Source organism: Leuciscus leuciscus (assembly GCF_965113295.1).
Source record: "Leuciscus leuciscus genome assembly, chromosome: 22".
Classification (NCBI taxonomy): domain Eukaryota; kingdom Metazoa; phylum Chordata; class Actinopteri; order Cypriniformes; family Leuciscidae; genus Leuciscus; species Leuciscus leuciscus.
In genome coordinates this window covers 22082005-22102586 of record NC_138746.1, presented here as the reverse complement: position 1 = coordinate 22102586, position 20582 = coordinate 22082005, and the positions used below count along the sequence as shown (strand labels likewise).

Genomic DNA, 20582 nt, shown 5'->3' with positions numbered 1-20582 from the left:
AGATCATTTTCTGTAGTAGTTTTGTATTTAGAAGCTGAACTGTGAAGATATTAAACCTTTTTTTCTTGTTTTAAGCTTTAATCTTGCAAAGTTTTTGTTACAATTTACCAAATATTTAAGGAACATTTTATTTGTTATTTAGTTTTTTTTTGCAGTGCGCTGTCAAGAAATTATTTGTACAAGAAATTATTCTTTATTAGCTAATCTGCATTTTACTACTCTAACAGTTTGGATTTAATGGAACACAAAGTTCTTTCATATTACAGCACATTTATTCATGTACCATTTCCTACAGCGATTTTGGATTTTCACACTAGCATACTGTGACTTTGATCAGAAGAATTTATATATGGATTATTTTAATCTCTCACCAAAGAAGCAAAACTACAAAAAAAAATGATGAGGCCAATAAAAAGTTTCCAAAAGTTTTTCATTTGACTTTCATAAAAAAAAATGAATATCTGTTTTAATCAAAATCAACCTCTGGGAAATTAAAGTGCCATAGTTGAAAAAACACTCTGAAGTGTTTGGCTTTTCTTGAAGATACGTTCAGAAGTCAATTTAATGCACGTTTCCAATATACCAATTTGATATGCTCCTGCAGTATATCACAGCTACAGGTTTTAATATTGAATGTGTTATCATTTATAAATGGCAGCGTGTCTTTTCTGGGCTCTGTGAATCTCATGCTTAGGACTCATGAGTTTTGACATGTAAATGCTGTGGGAGTCACATCAAAGCTGCTTTTTCATATGGCTTACATGCTACTAGTCTTTGTTCATTTCATCACCTAATAATAATGCAAATTAACATTATCTTGAGGGAGTCAGTCACCGCTTGCACATCATTTAATAATTAATATAATGAAATGAACATATATACACATAACCACTCAAATGGAAATTTTAGGCCACAAATTTTCACTATTACTATTGTGATTTCTATTTAGTAAAGATGACCATGCTTGAATATATTGCAGAAGAAATTTGCATCAGAATTCAAAATGTTTAAATGTCAAGATGCTGTTAATAGAATTGCAATTATTTACTATTAGCTTAACTACTGCATTAAGCTACTTAATACACTTACTACTGCGAGTGGATCATAAAATATTAGAATTAGGTCTTTCAATGTAATGTGCTCATTTAGTGCAATTAATTGTTTTAAAAAACGATGCATTGAAAAGAAATACACAATCGTACCTTCTCCAATACTGACCTTGACAGAGCATCTTAAAAATGGCACAGTCATGAAAAATAGAGAAAAAGTCTGCATGTTTTAATACAGTAGGGCAATTTTTTTTAAACTATTGCAGATTGAATACAACAATCAATAAATGTTTTATTGATTGACAGCCCTATTTAGACTTAACCTGAAATGAATTATACTCAAAAAGTATAACAAATTTGTATTGGTATTGGTAAATGTTTCATGTTTATAAAACTACAGTGTCTACATGTTGTATGCATAATTTTTATACTTTGCTTTCATTTATTCAACAACATTTTATCTTTAAAATGCCCTGGATGCATGTAGTTTAATGAAATCTCTCCAGATGTAATGGTGGTCTCAGTGCACTTAAGCAACATTTTAGTGCATTTTTTTTCTGTAAGACTATTTTAGCCAATGCAGTCCAGTCCTAGGCCATTAGAGTGCTGATTTCACATGTATATTTGATGGGTTTCTTGAACAGCTTTTCTCCCATGGTGATGTGTTTAGATGCCAAGCACTTCTAACTTAACAATCCGACAGCCTGTATCAGTTGTCTCTAGATATTCCTGCTGTCTTGTTTGACTCAGCGATCTCATCTCTTAGGGCTTGGAGAAGGTTTCTCTCCTTCTGTCACTCGTCTGAGGAAATACTCTGGCTGATGGAATGGAGATATTGTCAGATGTGCCATCTGCACTTTTCTGAATGTCTGCTTTTTTGTTCTCAATATTCCACAGAATAAATCATTATTTTGACATTGGCACATACATGTCCAATAAGACTTTAAATGATGTTGGGAGATACTTTAAAAAATGGTGCATATAATCCTTTAGAAATACCTGATGCAAATGGTACAGAATGAGAAATTAAATGGGGTCATGACATGAGAAATCAAATTCGTCTTGAACTTTTGACATATAAAAGGGCTTTGTACTATTAAAGCATCCTATATGTTTCATAGCTTAAAACCTCATTATAATTTATTTTATTTTATTTATTTAAATAAGCTCCAAAAGCAGCTTGTTTTGATATTGCGGGATCTGTGACATCACACAGGTAAATATATTTGCATATGACACGACGAATAGTTCGCACCATTAGCCCCGCCCACTGGCATTCAGTAGCTTAACGGCTCACATTTGCCTACACCGGATGAGAGCGTCACGTCAAAAGCAAATAGAACCCATTATAATCACTGACACTGTCTACACTGCATACAGTATACAGAAGTTTCTGACTCCACTTGAGTCTGTCGACAACAGGACAAATGAAAGAGTGAAAGAAAGTTCGCTTTGACGCGTCCAGTTTAAACAGCTCATTTGCATCTCTGTACTGACTTCATAAGGATCCCAGCGGCAAAAGCAAGTGGATGGTTTAATGGCATCCCGGAACGCGTCTGGGGATTATATGTTTGTTCAGAGAATGTTGTTTTTTCAGCGAGGCACAGTGTAATGGAGAGTTTGCAAAGAGAAACTTTTGTTGAAAGATGAAGCATTTAACTTTATTGAATCTGAAAGCAGCAGCATCACAAACCGTAAGTAAATGATTTCATAATGCTTTGTCTGTAAATTACAGTTTTATATGGATAATTTTTTTTAAACACTCACGTACAATATCGAGGGGGCGTTGAAATTGTTTTCTATGCAATGGCGTTAGCCAATCATAACAGTGGCTGTTTACTGTCAAACCTTTAAAGGAGCCGCCCCTTAAAAACAGATCATTTCAGGCAGAATGAGGTTTGAAAATAATTGTCTTTCCTCGTGTGTGTGTGTGTGTGTGTGTGTGTGTGTGTGTGTGTGTGTGTGTGTGTGTGTGTGTGTGTGTGTGTGTGTGTGTGTGTGTGTGTGTGTGTGTGTGTGTGTGTGTGTGTGTGTGTGTGTGTGTGTGTGTGTGTGTGTGTGTGTGTGTGTGTGTGTGTGTGTGTGTGTGTGTGTGTGTGTGTGTGTGTGTGTCTCCTTAAAAAGCAGCAATGTTCAACTGCAAGTTCGACAGGATAAAAAGTTAAAAACTGAAGCAGCAATTGACACAGCATGGTGTCTGAAGCAGTGAGTGTCTTGAATTGGCCAATATGCACCAGCAACTAAAATCTTTTAAAAGGAGTGCAGTATTGCCATTTAAATAACATTAAGATAACAGCAAGTTAAAGACATCATTGCAAACAAATGCACATTCACCATTTTATTTGAAATATTTGGCATGTTTGTGTGCTGATGTGTGTCCCTGTGTGTTTAATAAGCAGAGTGTACGCGCGTTGTGGACCGCCTATAGGCGCACATTACCAACGCGCTCATTAAATAACAAAAAAAATATTGCGCCATTGACTTTAGACCAGGTTTCAGTTGGTCTATAGACCTTATGCGCCAGAGATACGAGGGCGCCGCCATCTTTAGAATATTGTCTTTTAACTTCCGTTTTTGCAGTCGCTCTGTATATTTCTATGGCATTGCTGTCCAGGAGTAATTAGCTTTTGAATGGGATTTACTTAATGTAAAGTTATCATGAGGATTGTAATGTGTAAAGCAGATGTCTTAAATGTCAGTAGACCGGGAAGATTTTAAAACGAGCCGTTCATTCATAAATATGCAAGATCGCTGTGAAAATACAGACCGGAAGTCAAAAGACAACGAGCGGAGCGCTGAAAAGGGGCGGGGCTACATAAGGTCTATAGCGAAGTCTATTTCTGTTGCCTCAAAATAGCAACGCGCCAACAATGCGCCAGAACACACCTCGTTTTCAGACCGGAACGCCTATGGGCGCACAAATGGGCGCAAATGCATTTGCTATTTAAACAACGTGGCGCAGGACGTGAAAATGATAACTGTGTCGGACTGAAACTAGCAAAAAACACTTGCGTCGCGCTTGGCGCTGCATTGCGCTGGGTATAAGATAGGGCCCTTAGAATCAATATGCAGATTAATTATTGAAGTTGCTGCACACAGTAATGTTTTAGCTACTCCTATATACAAAGCCTAATGTCTTCATCTTTTGGTTGATGATAATCATAATATCCTGATATCTTTATGTCCATATACAGTATGTACCCTGTTCCTGACCTCCGAGCACTGACGTGAGAGTCTAATCTCCTCCTCCTGTCAGACGGTGAGAATAAACCTGGCATTGTCGATATCAATAATTCTGCCTCTTGATTTTTGAGGTCATCTCATGGGTCTGCTTGAGCCGTGAAGATCTGATGAGATCACGCGTTGCATGGTACTGGATCAAGGTCAGCCATGTGGCACTTCAGCAGAATCTTAATGCAGCTGGAAGAAGCGTGGTACCTTTCATTAGAGGAGAGAGTCTGAATGTCACGTGACTTAATTATTCTTTTTAATTACCGTAAATGAGTTGGCGTTTTTATGTGTGTGGTGTGCTGTGCATGAGTTTTGGGGCTATGCGTGTGCATTCATGGCCAAAAGTACATAGACATCCAGTTATAATTAATGGGTTTGGCTATTCTAGATACATCTGTGCAGAAAATCAATCATACAGCTGTGCAATCTCATAGACAAGCATGAGCCATTTTGTTTCAGCTTTACAATCACCTGAGGTGCATCTAGAAATGATTTTCTTAGTCTGGTGTGGAAAATCCTGGCTGGCCTGCATAAAGCCCAGACCTGAACCACATTTGGGATGAATCGGAATGCTGACTGACTCTTGTGTCTGAATGGGAGAAAATCCCTGCAGCCATGTTAACAACAAAGGATGGTTAACTCCATATATTTTTTTATTAAATGCTCCACAATCATATATGAACAAGTCCTCCCTGTTGTGGCCTAATGATGGGGATTCCCATCAACTCAGGTTTTGCATTGCCTCAGTGTAAAGGGTCACTTGAAAAATCAGGCACTGGAGAAAGTAATGTGAATCATTGGCCACTGATGATATACCAGAAGAACTGAAGAGCAGTACAGGGAGTTTGAGATGCTTAGGTCTGTGTCAACGGTCTGTTTGGCGAATGTTCTTCAGCACTTGAGATGTCAGTGTTTATAGATGAGGCCGACAGAATTATAGCAGCTGTTGAAGAATGATTGAAAACCTTGTCAATTGTCTCAGTTAATGGAAACATGTCAAGTTGCACCATTACTTATGGATTACTTATTCATTTATCATCAAGCTGGATGGTACAAAGCACCAGCAGCAATAAAATTTAATTTAGCATGCCTTTTACAGTTCAACTGCTGAATATGATTTGAATTACATTGGAAAGAAATTGGAACGATGATTTATGTAACCGCTTTAAATAATGCATTTTCCTTCTTTTCCGTTTGAAATACACACAAACATGTGGTAATTCTTTAAACATTAGATAGTACTACTAATCAGTGTTTGAAATCCCACAAGTAGAAATGTTTGTTACATTTATAACTGTCACAATATTTATTAAATTAACTGTCTTTTCATGAACCATGATGGCATAAAAACATAATTTGCCAGAATGTTCATGTTTTTAAATAAAATTATTAAAATATTTGGGGGAAAAATGATGCTGTTGTTATGCTGAATGGCAAAATTAAACATTCAAATGAAATCATTTATTATTTGAGGGAAAAGTAGCCTATCAGGCTTCATAAACAACATGGCTAATAGATAATATCTGAAATCCTTGTCCTTGTGGGAACATTTTTGAGAAAAACAGCTTATACATCATATGGTGATACAAGTGATGTTTTTTGAAAATGTAAAAATGCAGAAAGTTTTCTGTTATGGGTAGGTTTAGGGGTAGTTTTATTGTAAGTGGATAGAATATACAGTTTGTACAGTATAAAACCCTTAATGTCTATGAAAATTCCCCATAAAAAAATGAAAACACAGTGTGCGTGTGCGTGTGCGTGTGCGTGTGCGTGTGCGTGTGCGTGTGCGTGTGCGTGTGTGTGTGTGTGTGTGTGTGTGTTTGTCTGTAAATAATAAAAAGAATTTACTCAACCCTGTATAAAAGTACAGTTAAAAATCGCTCTAGGTTCAAATTGCTCTAGGATTTACTTGTGGTTCATTTATCACAATGCAAACGGAAGGTCAAGTTGAGGGCATTGCTTTGTTGGATACAGAATCCCACGCAGTGAGCTCTGCTCTAACTTGAACCATTTCGTCAAATGCAGTAGTTCGTCCAGTATTACATTCATGCAGGAACTCTAGTGTACAGAGCACTGTATACTACATAATGCCAAGCAGTAAGAGTATGTATGTGTCTCACTGTACATACTTTATGCATGTAGCCTATTTGATACCAGCCATATAACTGTAGTAAAAAATAAATTCCAGTGGATAATAAATGTTGCCTATATTTATAACAGCATCTTCACTTGGAGCTATCGATTAGAAATAACTTCTGTTAGCCACTTTTAATTTTAGGAGTATTGCAAGTGATTCACTCTATTATGGTGTTCATTTTGTTCTGTTCTCTCTTGCCCTTTTGTGTTTACTGGCCCATGATGCACAGTTGTGTTCTGCGTGACACTGTGCCACTGTGACAAGCAAATTTCCCCTCAGGGATCAATACATTTCTATCTTATCTGATCTTACTCAGCTCACATAAATTCACATCAAGTGACAAGTGGATGAGTCGACTCGACTGCGCAATATACCACCGCTTCCTCGCTTCAAGAAAAGATGGAAGAATACTTTAGTCCAAAGTTTTTTGATCAGTCTTCCTAAACTGCTGATCTAGATTTCAGACATCAAAGCCCGCATCGGAGTTTTAAAGAAGCCTGAAACTTACACCTCATTCTCCCTCTCTCCCATTTCTGGGAATAACATTCTGTTGTGAATGTTTGATGTATTCAATTCACTTGAAGAACAATCTTTTATTCATACGTTGATCTTATTAATTCATACTTTGTGAACACAGTTTGACTGTGCTGTCTCTGAGCAGTTCGGCCCTCCTCTTCTTGTTTCTTCCTGCTGGAGTCTTTCTTTGGCTTTTTTGTCTTGTTTTGAATAGATATACAGCAAATAAGCAGTATTCATTGCTGTCGGCTTTTTCTGAACACATACTATTAGCAGTCGACATGCTCTGTACACCGCATGTAAGGTTACCCGTTTAATGTGGTCTGTTGATCTTGCATATATTTTGCTGGAGGCTTTTCAATGTTGAGTTTGCTTCAATCTGGTGTAGTACTGGTCTGTGCAGCAGACAGGTTAAATTAGGTTAAAAGCTTGCGGTGGTGACTTATTGTTTACCCTGCGAGTTCCTCCTAGTCTGTTGCCTGTGTATGTATATCTGCATATATTGCCAGATGCTTCTGCTGCGATTGTCGTTCAACCAAGTCTGCTGTGTGAGTCATTTCTGTTAACACAAAGCCAAAGGTCAACAAGTGTGAGCGGTTGCATTACACAGCATTGTGTCCTGTCCTTTATTACACATGAACTTTTCATTCCCTAGCACATATTATTAAAAGTATGCCATTTATTCCTGGGGAACTACTGCTGTTCTTTCTTGGAAAAAAAGGTAGCAGTCTTAATGCGGCTGCTCTGTGGATCAATGCATTAGATCTGCAGATATTTTTGCTTCTTTGATTTCCCAGCAACTGCTGAGACCCCATGGTGGTGCTGTATATTTTGTCCCCCCAGTTGTTGAATTTGGTTTTTACTTTGTTTATGGTATTTAAGACCGTAAAATTATTCTGAATATGAAATACGTCAACAACAAGGCAAGAACGTATACTCAAACAGATCATTTGGAGGAGCTCATTCCTAAAAAAAAAATGCTGCTGTGAAACTTGCTCAACAGTTGCAGCTGGCATCAGGAGGAAGGACATTTTGGAGGTTTTTTTTTTTTTTTTTTTTTTTTTTGCAAGATGAGTCATTTTTGCTCCATTTTCCTGAAGAGATGGGCTGCGCTTCAATTCATGTTGTCCCTACAAGTGTACGCGACTTCCTACACATCTATCTGTAGGAGTCCACTTCATCCATCCATTCATACATAAAAATCGTACATATATATATATACCAATTTAACCCAGGTTCCATGCACAGCCATACAACTTATTACAATAATAAGAACACTCTACCGCACACTATTGACTTGATTTAATTCAGAGCGAACAACATGTTATAGTACACCCCTCACATTTCAGCAAACATTTTAGTATATCTTTTGTTGCCAGCTATTTTGACAAAAATGGCTGTATGTTGAGTTATTTTCAGATGACAGTAAATATATACTGCTATACAAGCAGCACATTGACTACTCTAAAATCCAAGTTTCATTTCTATAGTATTGTCCCTTGAGAAGATATACTAAAATGTTTGCTGAAATGTGAGGGGTGTACTCACTTTCGTGAGATACTGAGTATATACTGTAAATGCATGTATGTATGTATGTATGTATGTATGTATATATATATATATATATATATATATATATATATATATATATATATATATATATATATAAATTTTTTTTTTTTATATATATTTTTTTTTATATATATATATATATATATATATATATATATTTTTTTTTTTTTTTTTTTTTTTTTTCTGTCAATTCTCGCTTATCGGGCTTATGCTACTCTGAATAATGCCTGAACTTCATATTTTGAGCACTTCTTGCGTTGTTTTTTTGCCTCTTCACGATGACTTGCTTAATTTAGTCCCAATTTGTAAGTCGCTTTGGACAAAAGCGTCTGCTAAATGACTAAATGTAAATGTATATATGTGTATATATGTGTGTGTGTGTATATATATATATATATATATATATATATATTAGTCAATAAATCACATCTCATGTGTTTATTTAACATGCCCAATGGCCAATGAAGTCCATTTCGCAGGCACTATTGGGCATTGGAACAACTGGAGATTTTTAAAGTCTTCTCACTATAATCACCAAATTTTCAATACTGTTCTTCCAATGTTTCTTTCATGCATGCTTTGAACATATACCAGCTTTCTGAGAGTAATATTTGTGTCTGGCAGGCTGTAAGCATTGTTATTTTTAATCAGGAAAGTAGTCAGACTCCTCTTCTGGAGCAGCGTCTCAAAGCCGTAGGGCGCGCCTGTAATTTGGGTCTGGAAGATCAGCTGGAGACATGACTAAGAACACAGGCTGCCCAAAATAACTGAAGCCATTCGAGTGAGCTTGTTATGCAAAAAATTGTGTTGACACTTTAATGCAGGAAAGTCAGTGCAGCTGGTTGAGTGAGTCTGAGGGGCTGCGCCTGTCTTTATCGGCTCCCTCGGTAGGGGTGATCAAGGGAAGCGTGTTATCTGCCACCGGCCTTTGACGTGTCAGCGTCGCTCTCAAAAAGCATGCATGTGGGAACAAAGCTCTTCAATTCTACATTCATCTTAGGTTGCTTATGATGACACAGTCCGTTTGAGCTATTGATATGTTTTGGACAATGTGAAAAAAAAATTCTCAATGAGTGGCAGCAATTGTGACTCTTAATGGCTCTCATTCAGATGAGGAGCAGGAGAAACAAGTCAAAGTGGATGCGTGAATGAATGCAAGAACCTGTTTAATAGCGCTTAATCAGCATAAACATATATTTATCTGTACATTATCTGTGGGCCAACAGAGAATTGGGTTGATGGTGCTGAGATTATCTACCATCAAATAGTCGCTTGTTGTTATTGCTGTTCCTGTTGGACTTGCAATGTGGCATGAACTAAAAGTCCTTTCTTATTTCTAGCTTTGTTTTCACGTCCACTAATAAAAAAACAGCACTGTGTGTGTGTGTGTGTGTGTGTGTGTGTGTGTGTGTGTGTGTGTGTGTGTGTGTGTGTGTGTGTGTGTGTGTGTGTGTGTGCGCGCGCGCAGGGCTGCAGCTTCATGATGTTTTACTGCCATCTGTTGCCAGTACTTCATACATATTTTGTAGTTGGAGCAATAGAGGCTCTGCGATGCTCCTCGTCTTCCAGCATCCATTAGTGAACTGTACCATGAACTGCAATTATATTCAGCTCTTAGATTTCATTGATGTTGAACGGCAGCACTTGTGTGATGTCATGATGTTGCATCATGTCTGATTGAGTCAATGTAAACCCTGTGAGCCAATCATTTTAATAGAATATGAAGATAAAAGAAACCACTTTTTTTTTAAATAAGGCTTTTTAGTAGTATAGAGTGCAACAGTGCCACCCCTTTTTTAGCAGCGCTGGTTCCGAAAGTATTTTTTCCATTCATTTTTCCCATAGGGATTTTTTTTTAAGTCTTCGTTAAAGAGTTACAAGTCATTAACTAAACCAATCAGAGGACAATCACAACTCTACAAACTTTGATTTGAAACAAAAAAAAGTATTTGAAAATCAGACAAAAATACAAAGATACAAGACTGTGTATGTGAGGGAAAGAACTATAATTCCCATGACGCATTGCGAACAGCATAGTAATTAAAGAATTAAACAATGGAGAAACATAAAACTCCAATTTTCAAATGTTGATTTTTTATATAATATATAAATAATATAATATATTATATTTTGCTCGCGGAGCTTGCAAGATCTTTTGGCGCGTGTTGCTTTTTCAACTCTCTGATTGGTGTAATTTTCTGTAAAGCATTATGGGTAATGTAGTTTTTCACCAGTGTTAAACACGATTATTTAAAAAACAATGAAATAATGCGTGTTGACGTCTTCAACAGAAGCAAATACCATTGATTATCAACCTCTTAGCTCACAGTAAGGCTGTCTTTAAAGGTTTACAAGTTAGCATTCAAAATTCCTTATGGAGAAAATGAATGGAGTTTTTACTTGCACTCTATAGGTGGAGGAACTAGCAACATAGTAAACAAATGATAACATGACAAAAACCATATAGAACAACACCTAAGCAACTGCGTGCAAACCACCCACACCCTATCATTGTGGTGGTCAATTTTGATTTAACTGTCATTTAACGGAATAAATAAATGACAACAGGAAGAAAATGGTGTTTATTTTGGGTTATAAAATTTTGATGAGGCTTATTTTTATGCCTGACACACGGCTGGTCTCAGGCTGGGATACACACATGCAAAAAAGGACTATGTGCTAGTGTACATTGCTGGTACTCAGAAATTAAAAAATTCCTCTCAGTTTTGATTGCCCTGCGCTGCGTTTCCCAAAAGCATCGTAAGCCTAAGTTGAATGTAGAGACCATTGGTGGCAACCGTTCTACGATCAACTTAAGCTTAAGATGCTTTTGGGAAAGACAGCCCTGGTCGCATTATTTGATTTGAATTATGATCTCTCATATCAAGATTCACAGTTTATTCATGTAATTTCATGCTAAATGTATTTCTGTAAGTTTGTTCATGGTTTTTAAAATGACCCCCACAAAGAAATTTGGACAGAACATATCAAAATACTTGATTTGCTACTTGCTATTTGCTATTTCTAATCTAGTATGTAACTATTTTATTTTATTTTATTATTTTATTTCTTCCGGTCTTGAGTGCCATGTTGTAGGCCTAGTCCTTTGTAGTTTTTCCCCCACTTGTCTTTCCCAGGTGTGTCTTGTTAACTCGTTGTCTTGTTAAGCTTGTTTGCCCCGGATTAAATATAGCATGTAGCCCTTGTGTTTGTCTTGTTGTTTTCTCAGTTGTTGTACATGTAATGGTTGCTTCCAGTCCTGTTTTCCTTGCTCAGTCTTTTTTTGTGTGTTACAATTTGCATATGCCCCTGAGTGCAAAATGAGTCATTAATAGTATCTCCCCAGAAAAGTAATTTCATTTTTTTTCTTTATTTCTTTAAAAAAAAAAATATATATATATATATATAATTGTATATAATGATATTTATGTTTTCTTAGCAGTAGAGAGAAAAAAACATGTATTTTGTAACATATTGTTTATTTGGAATACACTGCTGTTCAAAAGTATACGGTCAGTTTTTTTGTCAAAGTGTCAGTTGCGTAGCTGTTTACGGAGGGACAGACATCTCTCAGATTTCATCAAAAATAGCTTCATTTGTGGTCCGAACGAAAGTCTTACGGGTTTGGAACGTCATGAGGGTGAGTAATTAATGACAGATCAAAAATCTTACCAACCCAAAACTTTTGAATGGTAGTGTATATACTTTGTGCTTTTTGAGAAATAAACGTTTTCCATTACAGTAAACTGATAATAAGATCTGACTGAGACTCCCACATGACGGAATTGTGCCCTTTCTCTCTCTGTAAATAACCAGTGTGCTCATTCTGTTCCCTCGGGACTCTATCCACGTGTCCACAAGAGCTCATCAGAAAGAATGACACCAGCGCCCAGTTAGATCATCACAGACATGCTCAGCCACAGCACTGCACTAGATGTTCCTTTAGATCTTTTTAATATGAGCCTAGAGAAATATTAACTGTCTTTGCCATTTGGTAGCATGTAGCTATTTAAGATTGTGTCATCTGCCGCACTTTATAAAGTGACATTTAAATCTTTTTTTAACATCATATTTGTATTGTCCAGCATAAATGCAGTGTGAGTCTTTGTGATCTCTCTCTCTCTCTCTCTCTCTCTCTCTCTCGTGTGGTTCACTTTGAATGGACAAACCCCTGTAGATCTCAGTGGGTGCCATTTAACTGCTGTGTGTCTAGAGAAGAAAGCAGTAACACAGTGAGCTGGGAAACAGTTTAGTTTTAAACACAATTGCCCACAATATTGCTTGAAAACAACACGCGATTGTTTGGTTAAAAAGATTGTCCCACCCCCAATCTCACACTTTTTGGTTGAGCCAATGTTATGTCTTCTGTTGTATGGACGATATATAACTTTTGTGTTAAGAAGGTCATATAGATTTGGAGCAACATGAGGTAAAGTAATGATAGCTATGTCATTTTTGTGTGAAAACTGCCCCTTTAACCAAACTGAGATTAATTTAAAGAGAACCTATTATTCTTTTTTTACATTTTCAACTGTCTTTAGTTTATAATGTTGCTGTTTGAGCATGAAAAAGGTCTGCAAAGTTACAAAGCACAAAGTCACTCCAAAGGGAGTTATTCTCTATGTCAGTAATCATTGTTTCTGAACTCCCTCGATTGTAGTCTTGAGTTTTCTTCCGGAAACGTACTCATCACAATATTCCTCATTTAAAAAATTCCCACCCAAGCCACATGCAAAAAAAAAGTGTTCGTTTTTTTTTTTTACCAAACACACTCAAAACGGCTGACCAATCATATCACACTGATCCACTGGACCAATCAGAGCACACTGAGCTTTTCGGAAGGAGGGGCTTCACAGACACAGGAAATAAACAGGGCTGCATTTCCCAAAAGCATTGTAAGCCTATGTTGATCGTATAATCATTGCCACCAATGGGGGCTTGCGATGCTTTTGGGAAACGCAGCCCAGAGCGTTACTAACAGACTGCAAAGAGAGGTGCTGCAACAAAGTAAATAATGTTTTTTTGTGTGTGTGTGTGTTTTTACATTCAAGAATGAAAACCTATTCTAGTAGACCCCAAAACAAAATCAAGACTTTTTAAAGGGGCATAATAGCCTCTTTAAAATAATCAAATGTTCCTGTATGCGCCTGCATTTGCTACCAGTGCTGAAATCATGATATCATATAGGACACATTGAACCTGATGAGAAGTCTCTATAAATGCAAACAGCTGTCCAATGCACCTAAAGTGGTTATCAAGCCATGATTAAAATGATTAGTACTTCATAACATCCCGCTACTTGGACTAATACCAGAATATTAAAGTCATTGCAGGAGCCTTGGCAAACAATCAAATCAGCTCAAGTCCTTATGTTCAGGATTCATCAAAAATACTGGTTCGGTGCCGGGCTGTCAGTCACATTGAATTTCCTTCTCGTAGTCCCAATCGGGCATTAATTTGTCAATCTGTATGCAGAGCGACTCTCATAACTTCCCCAGTGTTGTAATTAGTGCTACCTGAAGTTGTAGGGCTTTGATTGCCTTCAGGGAGGTGTCTTGCAAGGCGGTTTCAAATTAGCATGAGGGCAATCGCCCTGATTGCTCGCATCTGGTCATTAAAGGAGAGGGGACTTTTCTCCCCCTCTTGCCCTGAACCCAACATGGACTGAAATCAAAAGCTGATGCTTGAATAAGCAAGTCTCAAGTTTTTCATGTGCCTAAAAGAACTGATTGGACAACGAGAAAATCCACGCCTTTTGCTAATTATATGTATTTTTCAGTTAGGATGGTGTTTTTTACAGAATAACTGTTGGATCACGTCAAGCCACAGTTGAAAGCTTTGTGGGGGAGATTGCTGAGACACTCGGCACCTTTTACTGTTGCGTTAGGTTCCTGAAATGGATTATTTTTCAGCCTGTGAGAAGGGAGGAGCTGTCTTTTGACATTTTGAGATGATTGAGAAGATATATTGCTCGAGTAGTAAATGAGTAATGGATACAGAACACAAGCCTGGAAGATGAATGTTTTTACTATGTGTGAAGGAGTTTGAGATTTCCGTAGAGTGGCCTAGTAGTAGCCCAGAACTCCCCTCACCAATTTGTGTAGTTTTTATGCTTAAATGGATTTATTGTGAATGCTGCATGATCTAATGAGATTTTCCTTCCTTCCTCCCATGGCCCGTTTCTGTCTTACTCTCTCATTCCCTATCTGTATTCCCTCCTCTCTGTCTCTCTCTTTTAGATATGCATTTCCATCTAGTGACAATGGCCAGCTCTGTATCATTGAAATAGCTGTTGATAATAGAACTGCTAATCGGCAGCAGAAATACATGGATGAGCCTGTGTCAGAGGTAAACCTGCTTCTACACATTCAATCATTTGAATGACTGTGTCAGTCTATATCTTATCTATGAATTATCTGATTTACTTTATCCATTCTACTGTCATTTTTACCACTTTGTTATTGCAGTATAGTTTTTTTAAATTATAAATGTAAAAATGGATTGATGGTCGGATGGATGGATGGTCGGATTGATGGTCGGATGGATGGATGGTCGGATTGATGGTCGGATGGATGGATGGTCGGATTGATGGTCGGATGGATGGATGGTCGGATGGATGGATGGATGGTCGGATGGATGGATGGATGGATGGATGGATGGTCGGATGGATGGATGGTCGGATGGATGGTCGGATGGATGGTCGGATGGATGGTCGGATGGATGGTCGGACGGACGGACGGACGGACGGACGGACGGACGGACGGACGCATGGATGGACGCATGGATGGACGGATTGATGGATAGTCAGACGGATGGATAGAGAATGGATGAATAGACAGACAGACAGTTAGTTAGTTTATGTGCAGTCATGTTGGTTATTATGCCTTTATTTTTGTAAAGAAGACACCTCAGTCTTTTTGAGAGCTGGTGTAATAATATTTCTTCAAAAAATAAGAAGTTTGATTATTCACGTTAAATAATTGGTTCATGTTTGTGTCCTAATTGATGAGAACCTCAGAGAGAGCTGTGCTGTAATAATCAGACATTTTCAACAGAATATAAATCTTAATCAGAATATAATGGCTTCACAAATCCATTTACAGAGCTTCATAAACATAAAAAAGACTCCAGGCTTTATGAAGAACTGTTGTTTGTGGAAATGTCTGTAAAATTGGCAAGAAGATGACAAACTTTGAATGTTGTATTTGAAAAGCCTAGTTTAAAAGTTTAAGGTTAGTTTTATGTCTGAAGGTTATATAGTCCTTGTGTAGTTTAAATGCATAGACAGTTTGAAATGTTGTTTGAAAGCAATATAGGCCTAAGGATAGGAAAAATTAAGCGAAAAAAAGCAATAGGAAATTAAAATGTCTGTCTTAGGTTTTTTCTTCTACATTTTATAATATGTTAAAATAAAAACATTTATTTTAAATCGTAAACATTTGATATCACATTTTACTTTATTTTTGATAAATTAAATTCAGCCTGGGTGTGAGCATAAGAGACTTCTTTCAAAAAGTGTTTTGAGAAGTTTTGAACAATAGTGTACACAAAAAAAAAAAAAATGTTTGGTTACTTTTTTCTCAGAAATTGCTAGTAAAATTCACAAATAATTACAAAGAAACGATAACCCATTGAATGTTAAAATTTCAAGACTGAAATACATACCTCTGTAATCTTTGTTTTATTTGCTACATTGAATTTATTTACAGAGCACTTTAGAGCACAGGCTAATCTAACATGATTATTTTTAGCTAGATAAAATCATCATTATTGTTAACACATGTCTCATTTCTTCCTCCCAACACTCAGGTGGTGTTCGGCCCCATGTTTCTTGGTGGCGTTCCATCCCTCTCAGAGCTGCACCACAACAGTGGGAATGTCTCTGGATTCATCGGCTGCATACGTGAACTGCAGATGGGCTCCAAAGAGCTGCATGTGGTGGGGGAAGCAATCAGAGGCCAAAATATTCACAACTGTGACGCCACAGTCTGCCAGCATCAACCCTGCCGCAATGGAGGAACCTGTCTCAGGTATGATTTCACTTCTTTCTTTTTTGAAACTCTATTGGAGGTAGAACCATCTCAACTTTCAATGGCTACATTCTGCGAATAGTGTTTTCAAAGTGTCTGTTAAAACAATATTCAGATGAAAATGACTGTAATTGGATGTTTCTCAATAAAGGACTGGTGAGTGGTAGACAACGTGACCGGAGGAGTTCCTCACTGTACGTGCAGATGTCATACTCATCAATCAGCATTCTTTCACAAGCATCTCTTAAGCTTTCAATATTTGGCATACATGCAATTTTCTACTAAATTTTGTGCTTTTGCCAGGGCGTAGAGTTTGTAAATATTGTCAATGATATGCGGATGCTGTGAAGATGCTCACTTGAGTTTTAAATAGCGGTAATCAGAGGCTTGATTGCAGGGACGGGAGTGATGTGTGAATGTGCTTTTTGTTAAACCACAGGCAGTGTTTTTGTGTTGCCTACAACCAATAGTTTACAATTGCACCATTTTTGAGTTTTATATTTACTTTTTTATGTTAAAAGCATGTTTTGATTAGGGTGGGAATCTTTAAGCTTGTCACAATTTTGTTAGATTCCATTAGTCATGATCTGATTCAAAAATGATTCTCAATGGATTTCCAATCAGCAACTGTCAACATAGGTGGCAAATCTTTTGTAATTTAAGGTTGACCCTAGACTTGCTGCGGTAGTCGGTGTTATTGGTGTTACACAGTGTTCATCCGTCTGCCGATTATATTACTTGCCCGCTGTCGTTTGGCTTTTTTATACAAATAAAAACCATTTAGTTCAGTTGGACAACCGATGCTACAATTATTAACTGAATATGCCTACACAGAGTACACATGATCGCAAGCTCAAAAGCTAAAGTGAAAAGCGAGCATGCATTCAAAAGCGATTTCCGTAGAGTAAAGATGTATAGTAATAGCATTTGAAGTGCATTTTTAGTATCATGGTGTACTGGTGCTAAAAAGTATTGCAGTACTAAAATTTATATTGGTACAATATAATAAGTTTGCAAATGTCTGTACCTAATCACAATGACAATGTGCTTTTCTTATGTAGTCTGTGATTTGAAGCGTAAAAACACAACACAAGACCACTAAAGAGTGTTTTTTTTTATCTAATGAGATATTTATTACAAATCCATGTAAATGTCAGTGGTGAAAATGCCTTTTGCTCAGCTGATAGCGTGCTTGACCACAGCAACTCGAGCACAGACACTCTGCGTGCGTTCAGGGACTCTGTCTGACAGCCGTGGAACGGTTTTCCTAAAGGACTACAGAGAACTGGCTCTGAATTGAAACCTAAACAGTGTTGAGATAAGGTGCCATTTACCCTTGTTGTGTACAAACCTGATTCATTCCTTATATACTGTAGAAGCAGAAAAGAATATTACAATACATGGAGGACTTTTGTTTGGAATAATGAATAAAGGCTGGGATACACTACACAACTTTTAAAATTGGAACAGATTTCAAAACTCTAGGCATCATACGACTTTGTAAATGGTTAGAGAGAAAAACTTGGCATTCTACAATAAATGACTGAGGATCACACACTTTCAGACTCAAGTCATTCTTAACACAACAAACTTGCATGTGCTTCGATTTTAGCAGATGCATGACGAATGAAAACAATGCGTTCTAAAGTCGTCGCATAATATCAATCTCCGACTGGATGGAATCAAAGTCTGAAGCTAAAAATTGAGTCTGTGCCCATCACAGGCCCGGCGACAGGACCCCCAATGATGATCTCAATCCCCAAGCAACAATCTAAATGATGATGATTATTATCATCCTTATTAGGCTACTTTTATTAATAAATGAATATTACAATTTATTTGCCCTGCAATAGTTTCATAGCGCATCATCGCATAACCAACTCACTGAGTTGCTAATAAAAGTACTCCTCGTTTAAAAAACATATTGTTTAACACTGAATACTTCCCTTTACATTTTTTTTAAGATAATAAATTAAGACCGTTTTATGCCATATCAGAACATGATGAAGTAGATTCAGCTCTTGATGTTGCTGTTGTTTTATATAGGTGTTCCAGTTTAAACATGCAGGCTTGTATATAGTGGCGTCCTTATTTCTCGTTCTAAGCTCATCTCGGAAAAGTCTGTTTCACTGAAGCGCTCTGTGAATATTGACTTTTATATATAACCAACATGGGGCATTAGCCCCATCACTGACCTTTGTGATGAGCCATTGAGCAGTCCAGACTCGACATTTGGTTTGTGTGTGAATGGTCTTTTTTCTGTGGTGATGACTGTCCTTTCTTTTATCTTCTCCTCCAGGTTTCCTGAAAACAAATCAGTGGAGTATTCTCTTTGATCACATGGGCTTCTTTTGATATGCTGGTTAGATGTCTTGTACATAATCATTCATTTTTAGTCTGAAACGCAGCTGCTTTTTTCATTTGCAAAGTCACATGCACAGTACTTAGCCTCTGCGTCGAGATCGAAATAACAGTCCACGTTTATTTTAAAAGGGTAAAACTAGCTGCACTCGTGTGAGGCAGATAATTGTCCTGGAAGATGTCCTAATGGTAATCCCAGTTAGCTGAGGCGAGTGAAGGGAGCATGTTGACAAAGAATAGGCTTTTTCTCCAAGCCAGCAGCTGACGTTAGCAGGCTAGTTTTTCTCAACAGATGGTACTTAAACATATCCCCGCTTTCCTTGCATTTGCTTCTGCTCAAAGTCATTTCTCTCTCTGTTGTCATCTCACAAAACTGTATTTCACCTCAGATGTCCTCATCCATTTTCTCTCTCATCCATTTAAAGTTTCAGAAAACGTATATGACTGTGGATATGGGCCTAATGTGTGCATTCAAAGTACCTGGCTTCCTGTTGTAGTCTCCTTACTAGTGTTGAGTTCTGACAGTGATTCATGGCTTTAACGGTTGTAATCCTTTGACTTTGAGACAGATTCTCCCCACCTCCACCGGGTAACGGCTAGAGCATGTGGAGGGCAGGAGCGAACAGCTGTACATCAGCCGTTCATTTCATTCCCGTAAAGCGACATCATTCACCTCGCTGTCGAGCTGAGCACTAAACTCTTTTACTGAGTGTGTCACGCCCGCCCAAGTGTATAATCGAGTGCTTGGCCCACTAAACAGGCAATCCAGCACGTTTGGAGGACCGGCCTCTCCATTTTGGGTCTCCGGTGAGCCGTGGCCTCATGTCGCGTTTACAGATCTTTGAATTTAAAATGCTGTCTTTGGTCAGTACTGTTAAAATATCTGGGTTTTCATTGCTTTATTAATACTATCAAATGACTGGTTACACTGAAAGCAAACTGGAAGTCAGAGACTCTTTTTGTCTGCTTCTCTGGATGCACCCTTATTTAAACAGACATGGAGAACACTTACCATGTTAAATTATTCATCCATGTTTGCTTCCAGAATTTCACTTTAGCTGCAGCCGAAATGGTCAGTAGTGATGGTAGCTTATTATATCTGCTGGGAGACGTGTGCGTTAGGACTCAGTTTAGTGGAGATGTGTTTAGCCGCGTTTTCAGAACATTATATTTTTAATGGTTTTCGTCTTTCTTTTGCTTTGTAGCACTGACCTCTGGTTCACTTCCATTCTAACCAAACACAGACAAATGTTCTTGGTTTTTAGTCTCTTGACTGCCTTACATAATGCCCATTGGTCAAATAAGCATCTTTATATAACTGAATGCAGGATGACCGCTGTGAACCGTATTAGCAACAGTGTCTTTCTAAGAGCTATACCAAGTATGATACCAGGCTCAAATAAACACACTTTGGCAAATTTTGTATATTATCTGGATATTCTGCATACTGTATTTTCATATATGCTGTATGTGTGTGTGCGTGCACACCACTGTTCAAATGTTTTTTTCCTAAAATGTAATACTTTTATTCAGCAAGGACACATTGATCAATAGTGGCCTGTATAATGTTACAAAATATTTTTGTACTTTCTATTTATCCAAGAACCCTTTAAAAAAAATATTTCCACAAAAACTTAGTTTTTTCCAATTGCTAACACACTAAAATGACATGCACAGCACAATTAT

The 20582-nt window shown here is 37.5% G+C and overlaps 1 protein-coding gene across 1 annotated transcript in view; it reads left to right on the top strand.

Moving 5' to 3' along the window:
• The window catches only part of eys (eyes shut homolog), a 241572-nt gene that overhangs the window by 200267 nt on the left and 20723 nt on the right, over positions 1-20582 (top strand). The window contains exons 37-38 of the mRNA XM_082154578.1: positions 14745-14853; positions 16315-16535. Coding sequence (XP_082010704.1) covers positions 14745-14853; positions 16315-16535 — 330 coding nt within the window. The remainder of the gene's footprint in view (positions 1-14744; positions 14854-16314; positions 16536-20582) is intronic.